Here is a 25,788-nt window from a genome sequence, read left to right on the forward strand (position 1 = left end):
ATAAAAGTAATTTAGTAGGTAGATGTAACAGTTGTTGGAAGCAAGAATATTGCATATCAATTGATTATAACAGGTTTTTATTTTCGGTCTGAGCTACTGACCAATTTAATACCTCCAGTCTATCGGTGACATTCAATATTAGGGTCGGTCTATTTTGATCGCCCATATCCTATTTTGATTGTGCATATATGTGCCGATCGGTAGCAAACATGTTAAGTTATATAATTTAACAAACAGTGTACATTTATATTTTTAACTCTCCAACTGGCAATGGGCAAACTCTGTAGTGGTAAGAAATTTTTGGTGATTTTGCAGTCATATTTTCAAAAATTTATATAAACTAAACCAACAGAGCAAACCTTTTAAAACGTATACTTGAATTGTTCAAAATGAATTGAAGTTCAAACCTCCCAAGTAGCAAAAATCGTTGGCCCAACGTTTCTGTCGATCGTTGGCCAACGGTATGTTTTGGCGATAAGTCTTACGGTTGGCCAACCAACCAATTTTTGCGGAAGGGCCAACCATCCCATTGGGCCTAAACATAAAAAACACAAAATAATAAAGATTTAGTATGAAAAACATAATTATGAGTTGAGTAAATTGATTAAATAGTTCATAAAAACTAATTTTGAAAAAAAAACTAGATAAAATAGTTTGGCCCCAATGGGTCTCGAACCCGGTACCTTAGCCTCACTCCTTACCTCTGAGCTATCTGTGCTTGTTGATTATGAGTGTTTTCAAGTGGTCAAAGAGTAGCCGACAGTTGCAATGGTCACAATACTTAAAATTTTTTTGATACTACAGTATAATATTATTCTGTTAATCTGTTAAGGCCTCAAGTAGTTGAATTGTTTTTCTGGTGGTTGGAGAGGATACTAGTATTTGAATATAGATTATTTAATTACTATTAGTAGATTAGTACTGTTATAATTGATTGTTATATAATTAATTAATCTTTCCCCTATAACTATTAAAAATTTGCTCAAATAAGTTAAAGAATATTGCAAAAAATAGAATTATTATAGGCCTAATTAATTATTATATGTTAAGCAGGTGTTCCCCACTGTATCTAGTATCACAACTTCATCTGACTACATTTATTATAGATCCAAATTTTTACAATATTTGTCCTATATTCTGCTGCCATAACATTTATGTTCTTTTAAATAACTCAATTCGTTAAAATGCGTTTTAGAATGTTTTATACTTAAACCCAACGATTCTTTCCTTTGTAGGGCCAACGAATACAAGTTTCCGTTGGGCCAACGTTGGCAAATCGTTAAAATTTCTGCCAACCATTTCCCAACCGTGCCGACCATTTCCCAACGTTGGGCCAACGATGTGTGCTTCTTGGGCTCAAATTTAGTAACTTTGTGCACAAGAAACAGTTTAAACTATATGTACATATTTACTACTAATAAATATGATTCAAAGTGATAAAGTCACAGTCACACCACCGATATTTGTTGTTGGTAAACAGTCAATAAAGTTCACAAAACCGACTAAAAATAGTGTCTCAAGTTTCTAAAAGTAATGTCACATTTCAGTCAAGGCACAATAAATAATATTCAAACTAAACATTTACAAATTTACCACTACTAATCATGATGCAAACTGATTAAGTAAAATCACACCAAAACTCGACTTGTTAGTCAACAGAGATTGAGGTTAATTAGTCAGACAAATATTAAAAAAAATAAGAGCCGATAAATTCAGCACCAGTGGTGCAATCTAAACAATTAAATACCACAATGCACAGAATGTCATATTACAATAGTGTTTAACCATTTATTTGGAGTTAACCAAAAACTTGCAAAATGTGACCAGGCTTTGGTTATTGGCACTAAGCGTAAATTTGTAAACTAATTTTAATTTAATATTTTTATATTGTTATTTTTGGCACCCAATAGTAGATACTTTGTGTTGTAGAGATGAACCAACAGTACTTAATGGAAAATGAGACCTCCATCACAACAATACTGAGCAGAAATTGAGTAGTAGGCCTATTTTTGTAAGCTGATATTAACTTTTAAATAAAAGCACCTCATGTCATACATACTGGAAAGATCAATCAAATCTTCTTCTACATTTAGATATTTTAGGCTTTTGCCATTTTTTCTCGATTAATAAACAAATGGGTTATTTCTATTTTACCTAACCTCCGTTTGTATAAGACTAAGAACCTCACCTGTAAGTGGGTACCAAGCAGCACCATTGGTGATTCCATTCTTGAATGATGGCATGCCTTGCTTACAGGCCTGACCAAGGTGCATTGTGGGATGGTTGCGAGAGTATGTGAGTGCGAGGTGGCGGAAAACATCGTCGTCAGGAGTAACAGAAGGTGTGGAGGCGTAGCTTTGAAACACTGAAAAAGGTAAAATGGTACATAAATAATAACCTTTTCCATATCTATATATATATATATATATATATAAATTAAATTAGAGTTTTGTCTGTACATTGCTCAGAATCATAAATTTTTAGGTTATTTTTACGTTTTATACGTTAAAGAAGCAGAAACAAGTCTTATCTCTATTTCTGTCTGTCTGTAACACTCAAGATAGCATTTTACGCAATCTTCTCCATGAAAACGATGGTACCTATCAAGATCCAAGTCATTTTAATGTATTCACTGGATTGGCGAGAGTGTCTTTAGCCATTAAAATATGGCCTCACTACTTTGTAAATAAAATTACGGACGTTCAAAAATGCAGTTTTGTGCGATTTTTGTCAAATTTTTGTACAATTTTTATCACATAATCGTCTCTGAAATAACGAAAAGCTGTTCGGATCAAGATTTTTTTTTTTAGCTGTCACTGATATGTTTACAAATGTTGTTTACAAACCATTTCCGATCACGTTTTGAAAGCAAATCCCAATTAAGTGAGATTAAAAATGTTTTTCTTACATAAGGAATTCATTATTCGCACAAGTGCAATATTATTGTGTAACCGTAAATGAAATTAAATAACTAGGCATCATGCAGGTCAGGAACCAGAAATTCTTTGTGTATAAAATTGTTCTTGAGTTTTGATAACCAGAAAAAATACCTTGAATCTGTGTTGTATAGGGCTCTGGGACACTTAAAGATCGTCGCCAATAGAGTAGATTACAAACAAGGTTTCCACTTATTGACGGCGCTTCAATGGCGATTATGTGAAGTGTAAAGTAAAAAAATCACAACTGCAGTGGGTGATTGTAACAGAGGTTTACGGATGATGCTAAACTCGCTTTTCCAATGTGTCACTTTCTGTTTCTACTCACTGTGTGATCCAATCGCTGGACCATACAGCCAATAGCCCAATAGCCCCATAGCCCATCTCTTGGGTACGTACGCCTACCTACTTATTCATAACAACCTTTTCGACGACGATCCTTGATACCGGTACTTTTTCATAGAATACATGGTCTACCTACTTAAGAAATAAAATTATAAATGTCCAAAAACCCAACATTGTGTGATTTTTGTCACATTCAACTGACTACTATAAGATCCCCGTGCGTAGAACCCACACAGCTAGTATTATTTAATATGCTACATTAATCTTTGTGAACAATAAATAAGGCTCTTTTGTTTTAAGATTTAACCCCACATATTATATACCAAAATGTTCGTCTAGGTGTGAAGATTTTAAACTGACCTTACATTAAAAAAGTCCCATGGACTCTGTCCTAGTGGCTTTTAAAGTTCCCATGTTATCCTTGTGAAGAACATTTTATTTGTTTACATTATGATAAGCTGGATAATTTAACTGCTGTAAATATTTTAGTTGCAATTTAAGGAAACTTGTGCTACAATTATTTACTGACTTGTTTGAAATGAAATATTTACTATTTTAATTTGGGTTGGCGTAAATATTACAATGGAAAAAAGCGAGAAAGCCTGGACAATTTGATATACTAAAAAGAAAACTGAATTAACACTGTGATGAATTTCTTGAGCAATCATTGAAAGAGCCGATTCGCAAACTATGGAAACATAGGAAAGTCATAGAACAACCACCAAGTAGAAGAAATAGAAATAATACATATTTTTAAAATTTATAATCGTTATTATGGACAACCTAATGTGGCTATGAGTGGGAAATATTTGTAGAAACACTAAAAAACAAGATCAGCTTTTGAAAAATGATAAGATAATTACAAGAAATTTTGATTATATTGATCTGTTATGTACATCGTGACTATTTTCATAATCTTTGAATCGACTCCAGTAATCATTTAATCTAGCAGCGGTTCCACACATGTTTTTGATTTTTTTTACTTTTCTTATGTATGTATTTAACTTTCTTCAGTGTTAGTATAAGTTTTAATGCTTGTAAAGCTGAAACAGTCCTCTAAGGATTCAAATTGCAAAGCTGACAACTAGACGTTTAGACTAGTCATGTAGAGATGCAATGGAACTGATCCCTCTCTTCTTTTATGAAGATGTTATTTTCTATACATTCCCTACCAATCTCAAAAAGCTTTCCCAGAGGTATATACTAGCGTAGTGTACCATCCTTCATACGGGGTTGGCGTATAAGTATAAAATGCTTATTGCAGTAATGCTCGTGCTCTGCGTTTGCAATGGGAGAGGGCACGGCTTGAGAAAATTTGGATCTTTAAATTTAAATTATGCTATAGTATAATACATCTACCATAGACATAATGTTCTACCAATGCACCTAAACAATAGAAAAATGTAAATTATCAAACATTCGTACAATATCACAAATTATTTCAACATAAACTTAACTGTAAACAATCCTACTTTGACAGGTTCTCATTGTGTATTACAGCTTTTTTTGCTGCTTAGTTTAAATAAGCTGTTAGTTGTCATAAATGCACAAAAAAAATAATAGTGCTGCACCCTGTTGGTAAACATTGTAACTTTTTAGTGCTATTAAATGTCAAAGCACCAACTTGTTTAGTTGAACACCTGGCAAAATTCTTTAATTCCTTTTAAATATGAACGAGTGTGTTAGCCCGTCCTACGTACGGGAATTCAGTAGTCAGTTAAAACCGTGTACAATTCAGATCAGCTAGTATACACATATAAAGACAAAGTTTCTTGCAGTTTTAATGTGAAAAATCATCTTGTAAACAAATGTTGTGTGACCAAATATGTTTTTATTCCATCATAGGCCTATACGATATGCATTTTAAATCCGATAATTTTACAATAAAACAGCAATTCTGCAATTTTTGCGATGTGAAAAGCGTTGAAGTGAGATTTGCAGCCGATTCGCACAGACGCACATAAGTAGCCTACAGTAGGGAGAGTAATAGGTAATAGTCAATTGAGAAGTGTATAGACTTATAGTCAACGATACCACCTTCCATAGCATACCTGCCTCTTCCATAATTATTATCACCACAATACAACTACTATACACAATTTCCAGTAGGTCTGAATAGAAACGACCTAAAATAAAACGATAATATCCAATAAAATTCACAGTACACATGAATTGTCCCACATATCCTTTTAACAATTTCACTGCATTAATTGCTAAATAAATAAGTGTAAACAAAGAAAATTAAAAACAATAACAGTTTGTTTTGAAACAGCTGTTTGGTTCAAATAACATTCATTTGAAAAAAAAAGAACTCACGATTACCTACTAAAAGAACTGGTCACATGTAGCAGGAATATAAAAAGTAAACACGCTAGTAAAGCTAATGACGTAATTGTCAATGTTTATTATCCATACCGTTATCAGTTCTATCCTTAATAATTACCCACCCTCATTGAATAAGTGTACATCGTAATTTCCCATACCTTAATAATTACCCACCCTCATTGAATAAGTGTACATCGTAATTTCCCATATTAGTTAATTTAAACTACAATATATTCATAGTTGAAATAAAAGTGATATTTTCAAAAATAACCACACTGAACACGATTTCATAAAAGGATGGTTTGTCTAATTGCAGTATCCTAGGTCAATGTTGACGTTGTGTTCAATCTTTGTATAAAACTCGGCTGAGGTTGTGGTGGTAATTTAAAATCGTGATTCCTGATTATTCTTGATCTTCTTTTTATGACCAATATAATCCAAACAAAGTTAAAGCAGACAAACATTAATTGTAAACAAAAAAGCTACCATGAAGAATTAAAACATGTAAATTCTTCTTCTTTTCTATTCTTTCCTCGAAAAGTGGAATAGTAAAATAATTTGCATTTATCCTTTCTTATTAAGACTCGTGTACAGAGCCTCGATTTGTACTGTGGTTTAATTAATTTTGGTCTATACTATTTTAAACTGTGGTCTAATTATCTCTACTAATCTTACTTATTTCCTATAATCAATGACAAAATAAGAGTAAATAAAATAACCTCATAGTTCCATAGTTTATATTTAACCAGCTGTTAGTTAAAACAAATTATATTGCTCTAAAACAAATCAAAGACTACAAAGATTGCTTTAAAAAAATAATTTGAACATCCTAGTATTTTACTATGTATAATTTAATTAATCCGTCATCCTCTTACAGAAGAATTAAACGTATCAATGATTTGCATTACACATAGTATAAATAAGTCAACCCTAAGTATGTCTTTACATTTTTATCCAAATGCTGAATTTGTGACACAAAAGCTGAATGTTTACAGCTGTTATGTTAAGCAAATTATTTTATGCCAAAAGCTAGTTTAGAATCTTAGCGTCGGCTGCTAGACTTTTTAAAAATTATATCTTAATTTCTAAAAAACTGGGACCCTAAACTAAATTTATGGCTTCGACATTCCCTAGTTCTCAAAATTATCTTCCTTTCAACACAAAAATCATGAAAATCCGTCGAGTGGTTGATTCAGAATTGTGAAATAAAAAAAAACACTGTTTCGTTTTAATATTATAGATAGATACTCATAAGAATAACATGGTAACTTTGAGCCCTATGGGGCATAGCCATATAGGATTTTCACAACTGTAATTTGCCTATGTGTTTCTCAAGACTATCAAGTACCTTTCTGCAAAATGTCAGCTCAATCGGTCCAGTAGTTTTCACATGATGGAACTTCAGAGTACATACAACCATCCATACTTTCACATTTATAATATTAGTAGGATAACATAATTTAAAGGGCCAAACGCTTCTCAGAAGCTTTTCTACTTCATGCATAACCTCAGTGTAAACAGTTTGTTTGGCATTTTTATTAAAATAAAAATGTTGGGTAAAATCAAACGTAACAAAACCCAGTATAAAAATCAAACATGCTATCCTTGAATGAACATATTTTTATCTGTAATGTTTTATTTATTTATTTATTTTTGAACTTCTGGTAGCCTACGGCCCTTCCTCCTTAATGTGGTTTCTTTAAAGAAAACCCTCGGTGTTGCCTAGTATAAGTTAATAAAATAAACTAAAGACAAACTGAATTGTTTCAAATAAAATATATGTACACATCAATCAATTAACAAAGAAGATTTTAAAGTTTTTTCTTTTAAAAATAAAATAACACAAGCACCTCACTTCATTGTCCAAGCACTATGTTACAAAGCAAAAACAGTAGAAAGCATTTCAAATGTCAGTAACAATAAGGTACTGACAATAAACTACTCTTGCTATTTTGAGAAGTCTAAACCATCAAGGCTTTAGCAATTTAATCAACAAATATTTATAATACAGTTTAAAGCAACACACTCAATCATTACCTGAACATAATGGTGAAGATCTGCATATTCCTTTAGTGCAGCAAATAACAGTTTAGAATAGTATTAGAAGGAAAGTTGAATTAGAATTAAAATCAGTACATACGTTAATTATTTTGGCAGATTATTATTGTCCTTTTTAATAACAGTTATTTTTATAATTTGTTTAAAATGAGAACCACATAACATTCCTAAGAAAAAGATGGGATAATGGTTTTCTCAAAAGTAGACAACAATGAAGCAACTGATTTTACGTTTGTTGTTTTGTTTGTTAACTAATTATTATGCGTGTAAGAAGAATATCTTCATTTCGTCCAAAATGTTCCAAACAATAAATTTAAGTAGACAGAAATATACTATATTTTTTATTCATTTTTTTATGAGGAGGTAAAATACGCACACAGGTAGCCAGCCTAAATAAATTAGGTGTGAGACTCCTGAATATAGATCAGACCACACTTATTAACCCCCCCCCCCTTCTCTAAGACATACAAACATTAAAAATAAAAAGGTTAGGCCTCCTGACATCAAATCATGTTACAAACTGTTAGGTTATGCTAAATTTCATATAATTTCATTTTTACATGAGATAGCTATTAATTTTCTAAGTATAGCCTATAGTAGTCATTAAAATTTTTTTTTATATACATGTTTTTGAGTTTTCAGTCATATACTTAATCGTTTTTACTTTGTTATGACTCTTTAAAAGTTGGAGATTATTTTACGTATATTTTGACTATTTTTGGCTATATAAAAAGTTGAGTAAAATGTTGCCTCATTTTGTTTATCAATAGATTCAACAAAAATTATCAAAAAGCTTTCACCAAATCCAAAATCACGCTCCAGCTGAAGTTGATTTTGGTATTTGTGTGATTTACCGGACTGAAAGATGTCGTATAACTCACTGGAGTTGGGTGTGTTATCGAAGGGGTAGCTCGCTACGAGGGCTCCGCCATGCAGACCTCCTGATAGTACAAACTGTATCTTGGAGGTCCATTCCTTAACAGCATCAGTTTCTGGCTGCCCACGCTTGTTGTTCTAATTACATTAACACATTAGAAACATCTTACCCAAGTAGCACAAATTGTTGGCACAACGTTGGAAATGGAAATTTTAACGCCTTGCCAACGTTGACCCAACAGGAACTTGTATTCGTTGGCCCTACAAAGGAAAGAATCGTTGGGCATTTGTTGGATTTAAGTATAAAACATTCTATAACAAATTGATTGATTTAATAAGAAAATAAATGCTATAGCAGCAGAATATAAAACAATTTTTGAGAAAATTGGATCATAATAAATGTAATCAGATGATGTTGTGATAGTTGCGATACTAGATACAGTGGTGGAACACCTGCTTAACATATAATAATAATGCAAATATTTTTTTAATTTTATATTCTTTAACATATTTGAGAAAATTTTTAATAGTTGAACAATTTAAGGGGAAGGTTAATTAATCTTATAACAATAAATTAATAAAATGATAATAACATTACTAATGGTAATTAATTAATCTATATTCAAATACCAGTATCCTCTCCAACTCCCAGAAAAAATATTCAACTACTTGAAGCCTAAACAGAATCATAGTATCAAAAATATTTAAGTATTGCGACCATTGCAATTGTCACCTCTTTTACTGCTTGAAAACACATAATATCAACAATTACAAATGGTTCAGAGGTAAGGTAAGAGGCTCATAAATCGAAGGTATCAGGTTTGAGACTCATCTGGGCAAGATATTTTTTTCCTAATTTTTTTCAAAATTTGATTTTATTAACTACCGGTATTTAATCAATACACTGAAATGATAAATATGCTTTTAAAACTAAATCTTTATTATTTTGTGTTTTTATATTTAGGCCACATGGGATGGTTGGTCCTATGTTAAAAACTGGTTGGTTGGCCAACCGGAAGACTTAGAGATGATTACCATTTCGCCGCATTCGTGGGAGACGATTACTATGTCTACATGACCGCGGGAGACGATAACTACACCGCAAAAGATGATCACAATTTTACCGCGATCGAGCAAGACGATGGTGATGATGATTATATCCACACGACCGCGAGATATGTTCATGATATTGCAGTGATTATGGAAGACGATGTCTACACAACCACGGGAAACAGTCAGAATTTTGCCGCAATCGCGGGAGACGATTACGATTTCTACACGGCCGTGAGGGATGATCAGTAGTTTGCCGCGATATCATGGAAATACAACCACCAACATCTTTTTATTTTCCAATTTTTTGGCACCCCCCCTCCCCTAAAAAAGCCAATTGCCTCACGCCCTAGGCACGTGCCACTACTGTGCCTATTCGGTAAATCGGCCCTGTGTCTAGTGTCATCAAAAGAAATTTGGTCATTTTGGCTATTTGTGTGGTCTTGGTTTATTTCTGATCTATGATGAACTTGCCAGTAGGCGGCAGATTATGGGGCAAGTTACCTGCCTCTGGTTTATTTCAAGTTATACCTGAGGCAGATAGATAACCTGCCCGCTAACTAGTTTAATGTAAACACTGCTTCAGGAATAAAATATAACTTTGTAGGCCTGAGGGGCAAAGCCCAAAGATATTCATAAGATGAAATGGTGAAAAGGGAAGTCTACATAAAACCACTTCACTTTGATATGTTATTTCTAAAAATCCATCCACTATTAACGGAGGAGTCAGGGCCGGTTTAACCCATACGCAAACTACGCGGCCGCATATGGCGCCACAAAAAAGTGGCGCCAACGGAACAATTTTTTTTTTTTAAAGTGAACAACGTAATTTTGTTTATTTTTGCTCAGAGTTCAAGCATTCAAAGCACCACAAAAAAGGCATTTATTCTGTTTGTACCAACAGCACTTGAAAAATGCGTAGGGCCTATATTTGTACAGCACTACAACTCAAGGACTTAATGCCATTTGCAGTTTCGATTTGTAGTGAGCTGACGTTCGGCAGTCGGCAGCATACAGCGCGGCGCCTGTGGGTTTCATTTCATGACTCATGCTCGAGATAAGCAAGCGCGCAGCGCCACTGTCACAACCCTGGTCACAACAACCCTCCCTTCCTCCCTTCCACCTCTGATAACTCTAGCCTCCTAGAGCTGAGCATTACGTTGTATTGCACTCTTTAAGTTTTTGTTTTTTTTAGTTGTATGTTTTTTTTTTTTTGTTGGCTTATCACTTATGGCAATAAAACAATGATGTTCTAAACCAGATTGATACCGACTCAGCAATTAAAGAATTTGCCAAGATTCAAATCTATTCAAATTGAAAATTTTTTATTCTTTTTGTCAAGGTAATACATTTGGTTTTTCATGTTTTCTACATGTTTAATGTGTTCAATTAAAAATTCCTCTCTTGTCATCCACCTACACCTGTTTTTGATTAATAGGCTTTATAAAAACTTATATCGTATCCAAGTTATCCTGTAAAAACTGTTTTCATATTTAGAAATAAATTGTTAACTTTAGGCCGTCGTAATGCTCGTCAAGCATGACGTCACGATAGTAGACGGAAATGACGTAGGTATTCATTTATTTATTTTCCAAGGAAAGATTAAAACAAGCAGCTGATCACAAACGGCAAACATTACGTCATTTCCGTCTTCTATCGAGACGTCATGCTTGACGAGCATTACGACGGCCTGTTTTTTTTTTTTTAGCGTGGCCTTGGTTTTGCTCAAGTTTATATGATGAGTAAAAGTGTAAAAATGTTAAATTTCTGGGAATAATAAACAGTCTTTTATTGCAGTATTCTTCTAACCTAAACTTATAAAAAAGTTCTTCCCAAAATCTTTGGGAAAAAATTCACAAATAGAGTTAAGTAATGTTCATGGGTTGTGGGGGTAGTGGGTGGGGTGGGGGAATTCTAAGTGGCGCTGATTCGGGTGTTCGCTTAACTCTGAAAAATTCCTAGAACCGGCCCTGGGAGGAGTAGTGTTTTATTGTAGAAATTGCCTTCAGGTATTAATAGATTTGTAATTTCCACAGTATAAAGGCACGAGTAAAGCTATTACATTAATAAAATACCTGTTTGAAATAGTCTGGGAAGTTCCTGTTGAGGTCAAAGCCACGAGCATTGTAGCGTCCCTGGCCTCCATCACACTGCCCTGTAAACAAAGGAGTTACTGTACAATCTACATGTTCATCAATAAAATTCAAAATGTCTGGGGTACCCGTATCTGCGGTTTCAGGAATAGGCCCACCTCCCATTGATGTAAAATGCTTTTAATGGCTGTCAAAAAGGCCAAAACTATCTTTTAAAACACATACTTTTTTGTCTCAACAATCTGTTTAGAAATTCGCAGAGTATAGTGAGATACTGAGTGAGATAGTGATAGATAAAATGTAGTGTCGAGATAGCGAGTTAAGTTTTTTTTTTTTTTTTAAGGGGCTATGGCCCCCACTGGTCACTCTGCTGGTGCTTATACTTCAATCTTGTATTTTGGGATTCACAAATATGCTATAGCATGTTAACTGTTGCAAAAAATCACAATCAATGGAAATTTATCTTCAGAAATAATGTACAACAAAGAAATCTCTACTTAATTATCTAAAAATACATCTTAGCTTAACACATTAAGCCATACCAGTTTTCGGTTTTATTACCACAGTGTGAAACAGAAATTTAATAATGCAGTTCTGTTTTCAGTCATATGATGTTTTTTATATTATACATGTTTATCTTAGGCCCCTATTACACGAGGTAGCCTGGCGACGTCGCCAGCGGCAGTAGCTGGCGACGCACTGGCCACCAAACCTATAACCAGTTGAGTAGCCAGTTGAGTAGCCAGAATTTTACCGCCGTGGCGCCGTTGTTGTGAGTGCTTGTCTTGCACTTGTACTTGTTATGAGCGGTGTTTACAGTGAATAATGAGTGATTATAAGTATCTTCTCCTTCTGTTACTTCTGAAGAAAAGGAGGCAAAGGAAGAGAAAAATGTACGTTCATCCAATGCTTAGTGCAAGAGAATCAAAAGGGTTATATTACACCCTTTTTGATGAGCTCTGTGCGGACAATAAAAAATGTTTCAATTATTTTCGTATGTCACAATCCAGTTTCTTCGAGTCATAAAGGATTATATAGACATTTTATCAACTGAAGTGAACAATTCACACACTCACAACACAACAGAACGCAACACAACAGTGTGCAAGTACCCCCGCGATATGAACTAACCGAGTGGCGACGTAATACTGGCGACCTAGTGTAATAAGCTCCATATGCTACAACGCAGCGTCGTCAATATGGGTAGCCAGTGACTACCACAGTGGCGACGGGGCTCGGTAGCCAGTCGGTCGCCAAAGTGTGGCTGCGTCGCTGGCTACCCTCGTGTAATAACATCCATAAGAATCAATGACCCTTGACAAGCTGAGTAGCCAGTTTGGTCGCTGGCGACGTCGCCAGGCTACCTCGTGTAATAGGGGCCTTATAGTTATAAAGTTTTCATACAAAAAAATTAGTGGGGTTGTATAGTTGCATATAGTGGCAGAATATTTCAGTTCTGGCGGGGAGGCTGCAATTTTAGGTGGTTATAGAATACAAGTTTCTGAACCTAAAACCGCCCAGACCCCAATTTTTAAGGACCTCGGTCGTCCGTAATTACGTCATCAAGATGGCGGTCGTTAGAGGATGCTGGGTCGCCATGAATTGGCTATAATGACCGAATGCCTGAACCGATTTTCATTAAATTTGGCACACAAGTGCTTGAATACATTATCTCAGCCTAGGTATACCAATGGTCGAGTTTGATCAAGTCGTTTAAAAATGGCAGCCCTTAAAAGCTAAAATTAAAAATAATCTTTCAGTGTTCTCAACTCCCTTCAGAGATCTGCAGCAACCAATTCACCAAGGAAGGGCGGTTCCAGAGAGAATGTAGATAAACAAACTTAAACTCCAACCATAATAATTTATTTATTTTTAAAGTTTTTAATGTGAGTAGGCTATCAAGTACAGATGTATTCATTAGGACAAGAATAGGTAGCACAGGTAAGGCGGAGCTGGCGATTACGCGGAAAATAGTATGGGAGTGAGAGCGCGATAGTCATCGTCGTACTCAAGTTGTACTAGCCTGGGCCACACACATTCGCCACAGGTGCGCGGTGCTGCCAGCTCGTAGTTAAACGGGTAATGTTTTTAGGCCGGCGCGTAGTACACATCGATGACTCATCACCATCACGCCATGTGACGAGTAGCCAATAGCCGCAGTGCAGTGGTAGCAGCACTGCTGTTGTAGTAGTAGCGACCAGCCGACTACAACACTGCGACTAGCGAGTAGACACTGAGTAGAGCAGCAGTGAGAGTGAACTGAACATCTGTGGAATTTATGCTACGTTGTCACTAGTTGATTTATACCCTTGCATTGTGATTGGTTATTTATGCGTTCTTCGTCAGTATTTAAGTAGTAATAATGCAGTAATTGTAAGCACAACTTTAATAGATTATAGGTCTCTGTTGGTAAATTCAATGGACCATGGGCGCCTTATTGAACCTACAATTTCAATTTCCTAAATTAGCCGAGCCTGAAAAAAATGTTTCAAGCTGATACCTTACAAGCATTTTGCAGAGGTTTGTTTTCAACGCAATACAATTGTAATTATTGAGCTCCCATATGCATTTAATGATATTTTAAAAGTAGCCTATTAAATCTGTGTACATAACCTCAAAAAATTAACTAGGACCGCACATAGTCGTCCTAGTCTAGGACAACTATGTGCAAAGTTAGAGGTAGATAAAGAGGAATAGATTATAAAGGCCAACTTGTATAGTTTTTCATAAAGCCCAAAATCTCTTGAACACGTTGATTTGCTCAATGACACAAACCAATTAATTACACGACTTTACATTGTATAAAACTATTAGACTTCTAAAACTAGGTTTGAGTTTGACTGTTTGCACTTTGTTGCTGAAGAAATGTTCATGAAATTCCACAATTATTCTTAATAAGGCAACAACCTCAAATGTTACATTTTTTTAAATCTTAAAGCTAGGGTCTCAAAATAGCTTTGAAAACGCTAATTTCAGCACATAATTTTCAAAATTTCTGTCTGCCAAGGGGGTATTCCATACCCCCCAGACCCCCCGGTAACCCCCAATGTAATAGCCCGAAACTCAGCCCTGGAACCGCCCCTGCTATTCACTTTCCTTTTAATCAAGGATATTGCACTACCGTCTCTGCATTTCATGGAATAGGCAAAAATACCCCCATCACAGCAAATCTGCTGATTAAGTGAGTTTCTATTCCCCAGATTTAATTTTCAATTAAATCAATTTCAATAACATTAGGTTTCATGAGTACCTAGGTTTGCTGCTACAGGGAGATTAATAAAGTGAGTTTTTATTAAGCCACGCTCCCCCGTCGGCCATATTGGATTGATCCTCCATAAGACCAATGCTAACAAATATACCCTAATTTTATCGTTATTTTTCAACGTAAAATTACAAATGTGGTGTCGTTTGAAAGGTAATATAATCCTAAATGCAACTCGTGGACCAAATTTTAGAAATAGTAATTTATGTTTTTAAAAATAAACTAGTAAACATGGATAAGTTTACAATATTTTTGGTAATGTTTAAGGCAATTATGTATAATTTAAAAAAAACAAAAAGCATTACAAGTTTCATTAAGATTAATATAAAAAAATATATATTAAAATCGGATGGATAAAAAATAACCAAAAAAATTTGGGGCCAAACGAGAGTGTTGCAGCGAGTTTCTTACTCCAAAATATCAACAAGTCCGACTGCACTCTACCGGTCGAAACTAGCAGCGGAGTGATATTCGTCTTACAGTTGCTGGCACGGGAATGGAGTTTGGGACGGCAACTGCTACATATAGCGGTAGATCACCTTTTTCAAATGTACAATGATTTGACACACTTAGAGTCGACTTAAAATTACCAAATTTGGTACAGCTACTATAAATTAGTGCTTCTCGCTAATAGTAAGGCTGTAATTAAAAATAATATTTTTTTTTAAATTTTAACAACCTTTAAAACTCAAAGAAATTTTAAAATTGAGAATTAGAACATGAAAAAGTAAGTGATCTGGATTTTTTTTTATTTTTTGGTCAGGAAAGTTTTGTCAGCGGCAAAGTTTGAAAGCTTGAGTTGTATCATGATATACATTTAACAAAAAGTTGTTTTTAAGAATACTTTTGGAAATGAATCAGGTAGAAGAGGAAGCAAAATTTGTGTCCCGCCGACGTGACGCTTGACCGCTGCCTTTCGACTACACCTCTCTAGCAACCACATACACACACAGTGATTGATGCACAATATTTATTGTAATTATAAGTCGAGTACGGTAACATTCGTATACATGAAATTGCTATTCACATTAATTGTATTATTATTTTGTGTAATTAATAACTAAATGACGACCAAATCGGCTCTATATGAAACAATGCATTGAAGCCTGTTTATAAACTTTTAATAAGGATATTAAAACGAATTTATCCTTTTATGTAAGTTTTACTTTGCTCAAACAACAACAAATCTTTTAAATAACAATTTTTAACTCAATTACACATTACAAAAACACAGATTTTTTACGGTACATTACATTGTCTTGACAATAATAGTTTGAACACAAAACACTTGAAAAAAAATACTGTACATAAAGCTGTGTGTACACAAAACTGCTTTTACTGCCCTAAAAATGTTACAAACTTTGTTAGACGGAGGCTACTATAGGATACGCGCGTAACTAGGATGACTCATCGCTCCCCCCACTCCTTATATAGTCCAGGAAATAAAGCTAACAATATCATCAAATTAGGAAATAATTAACCCTCCGAGTGTCCATAGTTTAGGCCTTAATGTCCGCCTATTTTTGGCACATTTGCAAGGTTTCATTAAAACCGATCTGAGAAGCTTAAAACAATGTTAATTCTACTGTTCTATATACCATTTTGTTTGGAAAATCATGGGCTTCAATATTATACATAAAACATAAGGAACATTTGTTTCAAAAAACTTTTTTAGGTAAAAAAAAATATTTTGGAAAAAAAAAATAAATAAGTTCGCGCTCAATGAAATTGGATAAATTATAGGCCTATAAATATTTGCAAATAGCCACTTTGTTCTAAATTTTATGAGGATTACAAATATATAATAATATAAGGAAGTAGATTTGTAAATAAATAAGTTATGGGCAAAAAACAGATTTCAGTACATAGCGTTTAGCTAAGAATGCATAGCCTAACCATAGCTAGGAATCTGGCTGATAATTTACATCAATATCACTACCTACTTCTTCAGGATCATCAACCAGCCCTTCAAAATCACTTAAATATTCTTATAATGCACCACGTATATCACTACTTTTGATTTTTAACACTAAAACAATGATAAATGTAATAAAACACATCAGTAATCGGTCCGAGGGTAACCTAGCTATTTACAAATACGCACGTCAGCTGTCTGCTACAATTACGATCGGCTCGGAGAACATACAGCGCTGAGACAGACCTCTGGAGAAAGCTTAGAATATAACGAGAAGAACGATACCTTACTCGATCCAGTTCAATCCGATTAGGTCAGTCATAGAGCCTTCGCCGTAAACGATGTTCGCGCGTCGAAAAATCTACGCGTGACACTACACAAAGTGTGTTGCGCTTGATTTTTCGACGAGTGACATTCGGAGGGTTAAAGCCAGATTTTTGATTCCATTGTTACCTTCTATTAGGTATAAAAAGCAAATACAGAAAGTTCCCCATTGATGGTGTGTGCTGATTTGCTGATCTGCTGGTTAAATTAAAATAATTATAAAATAATTTTAAAAATCTGGAAAAGAAATTTTATTCTTTCTTACTAATTCAATGAATGACTAATTCAATAAAAAAGTCATAAAACAGGTTAATCATAAATTACAGCATGAATACTTCTAATACAGTATGTAAACCTAACATAGCACGCACAGAATAAGTTCACAATGTAGACTAGTTCTTTACTAATTCCTAATTTTAGCTTTTTTCGCAGGAGGCCTCTCATATAGTTCATTTCATTATACAGATTGTTTCACCGGAACCCTGACAAACTTCAGGAAATGGTTCCTGGGGTCAAAACTGAAAAAATGTCCTTGAAGCATATGTCCTAAGCTCGCTCGTTTTCTAGTTATACGTACAAATTGGTTTTTTTAGATTTTTAGTCTATCTGTAGAACATTTTGCCATAGATTAAACATACTCCCTTAGTAGATTCCCCGCCGGCATGTTATAAGGTGAGGACGGCTAAAACGGGGCAAACTTCAGTGCGCTCTATCCGGGATTTCTAGTACTAGCGCTCTAGGCGGTATCAGTGCAATGGCGCAACCTCGTGGCGATGAGAGGAACAACGCAACGACAGCATTTGTCTGCGAGAATGGCCCAAGCCAGAGCCCAACACACGGCCGGCGCCGTTGTTGCCGTACAGCTAATCAGCCAGCACAGCGAAGCACTAGCAGCTAATCCATTACATTTTACAATCATACGCGAATATAGTTTTTCTGTTATTTTTACTAAGTACAAAAGAAGCTCATAGTCATGGAATACAAGGTGTATAGTGTAGGCCTACTATAAATAACCGATCATTCATTCATTAGTCATTACCAACGAATCATTTTTAAATAAATAATAAAAAATAAACCCTTATTTCCTACATAATTCATACTTTTCCCAAATTACATGTTTTTCTTTTAATTTTGTCGGGCGGAGATGAAATCCTCATGGACACTCAAAAATCCGTATTCGAGAGTAGTGTACGACTGTTACTGGCAAAAAACATCGCAAAGTTTTGTTTAAAATAATGCATAAGAAGAATGCATAAAGTAATGTATGTGATTTGAGAATTTAATTTTGAAACGCTTTATGAACTGGAAATACAATTAATTATTATTTGTATTAGAAAGTAATTGCGAAACATTAGGTAAGTATTTATAAACAATTTAAATTTAAGGATCCAAAGGAAATAATTATGAAATGTTTAATGTATTTAATTTGACGTTTTGTATTTAATCACTTGACTCTAATGTTTACATAATAACATTGTAATACTATGTTTTAATAACATTAATCATCGTACAGCATTTTAGGTTACTTAATCTACTTACACCCAAACAACTTAATCACAGCAATATATTTATATCATGCATCCTAACATAACCATATATAACATAACCAACAATTAAAAACAAATTGTTTACATTTAAACAATTTTATAACAAATAAACTAAAAAATTTAAGTACAATTTTTCGTAGAGTGCATTGTATAATGAACTTATTTAAAGCACTTGTGTGTTGTTTTTTAGTGCCTTCGACCTTTGTTTAGCCATTACTAGCAATTTTGCGGCTTATCCACGAACTCAGTTTTCTCGCCAGTCAATCCCGCGGATAGTCGGGAGTATACTGTAGTAGGTTAGTTTATTTAATCCAAATGACATATTCTAACGATCCCTACCAATATTCCCTCTGAATTCAAACGTTTACAGTTTCCTGCACGTCTCATCTGCGATAACTATAAACAAAACTCAAGGTAAATCACTGTGAGTGTATTAATTAGGATAGACTTAACATATGCAGTATACACGTTTGTGTGTTTTTTATAATCCACACTGGTTCTGTTTTAGTATTCGTGTGTTTGATGACGTTTTACTGTTTACTGTTTTACTAATCTAAAAGTTTTCTAAATTACTGTCAATTTGAATTGATTTGGTTGATTGATTGACATTTACTTGTTTTGTTAGTTTCATAACTTTTTCCCACTTTTCACCATATTTACCACCGGGCTGACGCAGATCCTCGGACATAGCCTGCAGGCTTCTTTTAATTTTTGCTACTAGAACCTTGTTCAGGATGAAATACAGTATTGGTGTTTGTAACAGTTGGTGTAACATTTCATCCAAATTGGATGCATCCGGAAAACACGTCGCTTTGCAGCGCCAAATCTAGGGTTAAGGCGTCCGCTCTGCCTGTCCGCCGCACGTTAATGCAATGGCTTTGGCTCTCCGTTAATGTCAGCTTGGTACTTAACCAATTGAAAATAAATTTATGTTAATGTATTCCTTTCTTATATCTGTAGGCTTGATCTTTTTTAATTTTTTGCTACTACTGTAGTAGAATTTTTAGTGCGAAATAACTGGTAAATAAATACTTCTATATAAGCGTTTTTCTAACGCATCTTACACATACAAATACATTTTTTGAAGAAAATCAAAAAAGCTAGAGTCATAAATTTTAATCTAAGGAGTAAGGAACAATCTTCAGATGAAAAATATTTCAAAAGCTAAGTGAGTTATTTAAGAGGACTTAAAACGTCTACAAGCGCTTCTCGTGGCGCTGTTCAATGGCGCAACATATCTACTGGCCCGAGTTGAGATTTCTGAGCTGAGGCAGAGCGCATCCTTAACAGTACCGTGTTTTTGAGCATAAAAACATGGATGCTTTTCTTTAAAACGGCATCAAAACTGAACTCCGCTAGTGTCAGAAGTCCATAGTGGCTTCATCAAGTCCCTCCTGCAGTCCGCGCAATTAAACAGCCTCAAGCAGGTTCGGTTTAAAGTAGGTGTACGGTTTTGTAATATAATATTGTAAGGCAATGCTTAGAGTGTTAATAAAATAAGTTGTTTGTCAATTTTTAAATTGAAATAATAAAAAAACAACTGCAATGCAAAACTAAATGTAAAAAAATAATCGAATTAGGAATAGTATTCTTCACCTGGTCCGCGGTGACGGTGGTGCGCGGGTGCGTACACTATAGTGTGGCCTTGGGTTAGCCCACTCCTTTGAAGTGAACGCGTGCCGCCTGATGCTGCCCTTCCAACCCCGCCACCATGTGACGTTGCATCGGAAGCTACCGCCAGACACTGCCATTGTTAACACGTGCATTTACACTCACTGTTTTCTTTAGTTTATAACGTTTTTTACATAGAAATATTGTACTAAATTTCATAAAAATCGGACCATTTTTGCTCGAGTTATCGCGCTAACAGACACACATATATATATACACGCGATTTGCGCGATGAATTTCAACGGATGGTGTTTTGCGGCCTCTAGGGACTTCACAGCAAAATAATTAAATCGGCCCCGGGTCCAGGTTTTACCATGAGTACTACGGTAATAGCTTATTCCCTATATGGGAAATTCGCATATGTTCGGAAATAGTTTCAAGAATGTTTTAACATGTTGGGCTGCAGGGTATTGATTACATGGTTATTGTATAACCTATTTGTGGCGTAGACTAGGATAACTAACCTCCCTGATTCCGTGCACGACTCATCACAGTTCACAATCGCTTTTTGAGCACTATTTCCTAACCACTGAGAGTCCGGACTGTTTTGAGATCCTGCATGGAGGAGAAGAAAATCGGAAAAGAAATACCAAATTTAACTCCTAAAAGAAATGTACATGGAGGAAGTTTCGTTTGTGCATAACTTGAATTGGACTCTAGATAAACGAATGCCGATGCTTGATGGCAAATCTGTGCGTGTATACCTTGAATTTTAGACCAAAATTATGAAATTCGGTCTGTTAAAAGAGCCGAACCGACTCGTATAACTAAGAAGAGAAAACCTAAGAATTTTGTATAGACCTATATATATCACAATAATAAATTCCTTAACTAACAGTTATGTAAAAAAAATTAACCTACTTTAAACACTCTAAAAATAATTAAATAAATCTTTCAAAGTAAACTTTTGTAATGTTCAAGTTCACGTATTTGAAGTCTATGATGATGTTTGACACAACATACTGAAAATTTAAAGAGGATGTCCACATTGCAGGCGGTTATCTAACTAATGATGTTAATCTTCATGTTTTTTCAGAGATTTGCATTTGGAGTTATTTTATTATTGTAACCCATCATTGGCAGATGCCTTTTTAAAGTTTTTTTTTATAAGATAATAAATTGTAATCCTATAGTGATATTAACTAGTATCTTTTAATGATAATGCATTTAAATATTTTTAATTTGGATAAGTAACGTTTTAATATTGACCTAGCCTCTTTTCCCTAACATAATATCAACATAATTTGTTTCTTATTCATATCAATTAGTGTGTCATAGTTGCATATTGCATTCATTCAGAAGTAAATATAAAATACAAGTAAATACTTCCTTGGTATAAAAAACAGTGCTTATGTTTGTTATATATATATATTTATGTTACCTATCCTGTTATGATTTTATTGTTTTTATTATTTTAGAGGGTTTGAAATCGGTTGTTTTTTTACAAAGATAAATTATTTCATCTTATTAGTGACTTAATTCTAATTTGTAACATATTTATTACTTAAAGGGTTTTTAAAAGCAAAATTGTTTGGACCGATCAAGAAAGTTACTGAACAGTTATTATTTTAAAACTGCTTGAGTCACCTGTTCTGGTTACATAATTCCTGGTTATAAAAATTTTGGTAAACCAGGTGATGAATTGGGATTGCCAGAAATTAAATCGATCGAGAGCTGCAAAAACATTTCGGTCCGTGGTACGAACTCTATTTTTTACCACACTATACCCTATTACCTACCTTTTGCAGCCAAACATGTTTTTTGTAAACCGACGTAGCCTAAAAGTTTTATGTCTTAAAAATCAATAGGAAATAAGTGTATTGTTTGATTGGAATAATGTTTCCAATGATATACTATAATTTTATTGTTATGATGTTTATTTTATGGTGTTGATACCAGAATACAATTTCAATACTCAAAACGGAGTTATACAAAATGCAGGTCAAATGTTGAAATACCTTTTTCATAGTAACCAAAACAAAACGCCTAGTAAACTCAAAGTCAGTTATTTAGGCTCCATGGCATGAAATATATTAAGCAACTTTTTCATGAAGATCTGTCTCTGTACCTTCATCGTTTCAACTAACAGTTGTGAGAATATTATTATTATTTATTGCTTTCTCTGTAAACATATTAACAAAATAAATATGTTATAAAGGTTTTCAGCATTTTTTCACTGGAACCAATATTTAGGCCTACACTTAAACATAATGTTATATATGGTACCAAAGGGAAACCATGGTTATTTTGGGAGTGGAACCATGCTGATCGGTATAAAAATCCCAGAGAAATTGATGAACATCTATAGAAAAAAATACATTGGCACAAACGAATTGAGAACCTCATTCTTTTGTTGGTAGTGGGGTATTCGGTTAAAAATACTCACAAGTAACAAATACAATAGATGGCTATTCAAATAAAAGAACAATTAATTTAATTATCAACATCACATTAACTAAACTAGAACAATCGCAATAAAACACTAGTGTTACAAATACTGAAATACAGTTAGCCGAGGCTCTGCACGTACAAATGACGCTGTATGGAATCAAGCTGGGTGTGAGTGTCGTGGTCGTGTGTAGGCCTATGTGCCAAGGTGGTATTCCTTGCTCGCTGGTGCTCAGTGCTGGCGCGCGGCGGGGCGCGCGGGGCTTGTGGACGCGCGTGTGAGAGCTATAACGCGGTAAGAGTGTGTTTGTGTGTGTGGCTGTACGGCGAGACCTCTAGCGCTCCTAGCCTGACCGTACTGAACTACGTGGGCAGCACGCAACTTCGCCGTACAAGTGCTCGAACATACCGACCCCTATCCCGCGGAGAATCTACTAAGGGAGTATGTTTAATCTATGATTTTGCCCTCTAGATTAAAAAATTTACAAGATATTTTGATAAAACTTGCATTGATAGATAGAATATTAAATTTCAAAGAGATTGCATTACTATTTTGTGCAATCATGTTGGTTGTGACTGATAAAAATAAGTTTAAAAATAAAATATTTTCAAAAAAATCTTTATTAAAAATTATTTTTTGTTTTGGACAGCTCTTCATGTGGTACTGTAACCATTGAAGCTTTTGGCTTGCAAGTTAACCAAAAGTTGTAGAGTTTAATGGAGAACAAGAAAATGTGAATTGATGTATACCCAAGGCCGGTTTAACCCATACGCAAACTAAGCGGCCGCATATGGCGCCACGAAAAATTGGCGCCAAACGGAAAATTTTTTTTTTTAGTGAACAACGTAATTTTGTTTATTTTTGCTCAGAGTTCAAGTATTCAAAGCACCACAATAAAGGCATTTATTATGTTTGTACCAAAAGCATATGAAAAATGTGTATATTTTTACAGCACTACAACTCATAAGGACTTAATGCCATTTGTAGTTTCGATTTGTAGTGAGCTCTGACGCTCGGCAGTCGACAGCGTACTACAGCGCGGCGCCTGTGGGTTTCATTTCATGACTCATGTTCTGAACCACATTCTGATGTTCTGAACGAGATTGATACCAACTCTGCAATTAAAGAATTTGCCAAGATCAAAGCTAGGAAAATTAATTTTTAACTGCTAAGAGCTTTTGAACTGTTAAAATTGATAATTTTGTATTCTTTTTGTCAAGGTAATAAATTTGGGTTTTCATGTTTTCTTCATGTTTAATGTGTTCAATTAAAAATTCCTCTCTTGTCATCTATCTACACCTGTTTTTCATTGTAATAGGCTTTTATCATATCAAAGTTATCCTGTAATAGTATATTACGTTACTAGTCCTGAAAATAAGTGTTTACCGGACGAGTGTGGTCGTTGCTGTGCGAGACAGTCGAGTACGGGATTACCATACAAGTCCGGTTAACACATTTTGGACAAGTTACGTACGATAGTTTACGCCATACTACTAAATCTGTACAAATCCTTACATATTACCACCAACTAAAGGACTAAAAATCACTAGTCATAACCTTTAAGAGAGGTTATGTTTTTGTTTATAACCACTCATTGTCACCCAAATACAGTGTAATCAGCTGATTGGTGTCCGGTAAAACTCATTACAGTACAGTAGTACGTGTGGCACTTAATGTGTTAAATGAAATGTATGTATGTATATTTGTATAGATAAGGTAGGTAGATTTTCTATAATAATTTTGTTACCTTTTCTTTACTATTATTTATAGATTTTCTAGTTCTTATGTTATAACTCTTTTTCTTACCCTCTCGAGCAACTTCAAATCCATCAGGATTCATGGAAGGTAAGATGTGGATTCGAGTGTTGTCTAGTAGCCATTTAATGTAGTTGTCAGTGTTGTAGCTGTTTACCAAATACTGTAACATAGGAAACATACAGATTTACCAGGATGGTAACTATCTGAACCCTCAATAATAACTTACAAGTTAAAATATTGGTAAAAGTCCATCACAGCAGTAGACCTAAAACTTATTTCTCTTAGTTGGTAGCCAAGTGGTTACAGTCCTTGGCTTCTAATACAATGGTCGCTGGTTGGACACCATGCAGGGTCTATTCTAGACCCAGATGCCATTTTTCATCAAATACCTACAGTCACAAAAAAAGTCGTATTTGTAGAGAGAATCCAAGATAAGGCTCTAACAAAAGTGGTTTTCAAGAATAATACAATCTTTGCTAAACATTTATTGACCTATGTACCTGTATCAAGTGAAGCATGAGCTCCCTTCCCACTGCTTCGTTGCCATGCATGTTAGCTACATACTTGACATCAGGCTTCCCAATCATGTGCTCATATGGGGAGGCAGAAACTACCATCACCCATAAGTCTCTTCCTGAAAGTCAAATTTAAAATTATTATCTATATGGAAAATAAGCATTTAATTCACACAACACTCTTATAACAGAAACTGTGTATAACATACATTTTTTTAGCTCTACAGTTATATTTATTAAACACTATCAGAGAACCCGTCCTTCGTACGGGGTTGGCGTATAAGTATAAAATGCTTATTGCAGTCATACTCGTGCTTTGCTTTTGCAATGGGAGAGGACATGTACGTTATATAAGAAAATTTGGTTTACTATAATTTACTACAACCTGACTACAACCTTACTACAATGTAGACAACCTAACAGAAAATAGTGATAATGCAAAACTAGAGGAGCTTCTAACTAGCTATGGCATAGTCAGGATGATACTACCACCCACAAGAGTCTCAAAAGATTCCTCAACATTACAAATATAAACCCAGAGCTAATACAAACTTCTGTTGTCATGTCAGGACTCTCTGACCACTCAGCACATAGTTTGCTACAATTAACATGCCCAAGCCTGGCCAAAGCACAACAAATGAAAAAAAGAGAATATACACCAAAAGAGGGATGATACTTCTCAAAGAAAACCTGCTATAGTCCTCGCCACCCTAAGTTGAGGCAG

General features: G+C 34.6%; 1 protein-coding gene across 6 annotated transcripts in view; it reads right to left on the reverse strand.

Moving 5' to 3' along the window:
- Positions 1–25,788, reverse strand: part of LOC128982858 (carboxypeptidase M) — a 182,809-nt gene that overhangs the window by 51,293 nt on the left and 105,728 nt on the right. For 3 of the 6 annotated variants that reach the window (XM_054401901.1, XM_054401898.1, XM_054401897.1), the window contains exons 6-11: positions 25,050–25,183; positions 24,598–24,709; positions 11,666–11,745; positions 8,546–8,678; positions 7,644–7,673; positions 2,189–2,365 (exon numbers count right to left, since the gene is read on the reverse strand). In XM_054401901.1, coding sequence (XP_054257876.1) covers positions 2,189–2,365; positions 7,644–7,673; positions 8,546–8,678; positions 11,666–11,745; positions 24,598–24,709; positions 25,050–25,183 — 666 coding nt within the window. Of the gene's footprint in view, positions 1–2,188; positions 2,366–7,643; positions 7,674–8,518; positions 8,679–11,665; positions 11,746–24,597; positions 24,710–25,049; positions 25,184–25,788 lie in introns of all 6 variants that reach the window. The other 3 variants (XM_054401902.1, XM_054401900.1, XM_054401899.1) reach the window with 2 other exon arrangements.

The sequence above is a fragment of the Macrosteles quadrilineatus genome, unplaced genomic scaffold (assembly GCF_028750875.1).
Source record: "Macrosteles quadrilineatus isolate MER2022 unplaced genomic scaffold, UCM_ALF_1.0 Scaffold_1__1_contigs__length_201487025, whole genome shotgun sequence".
NCBI classification, from domain to species: Eukaryota; Metazoa; Arthropoda; class Insecta; order Hemiptera; family Cicadellidae; genus Macrosteles; species Macrosteles quadrilineatus.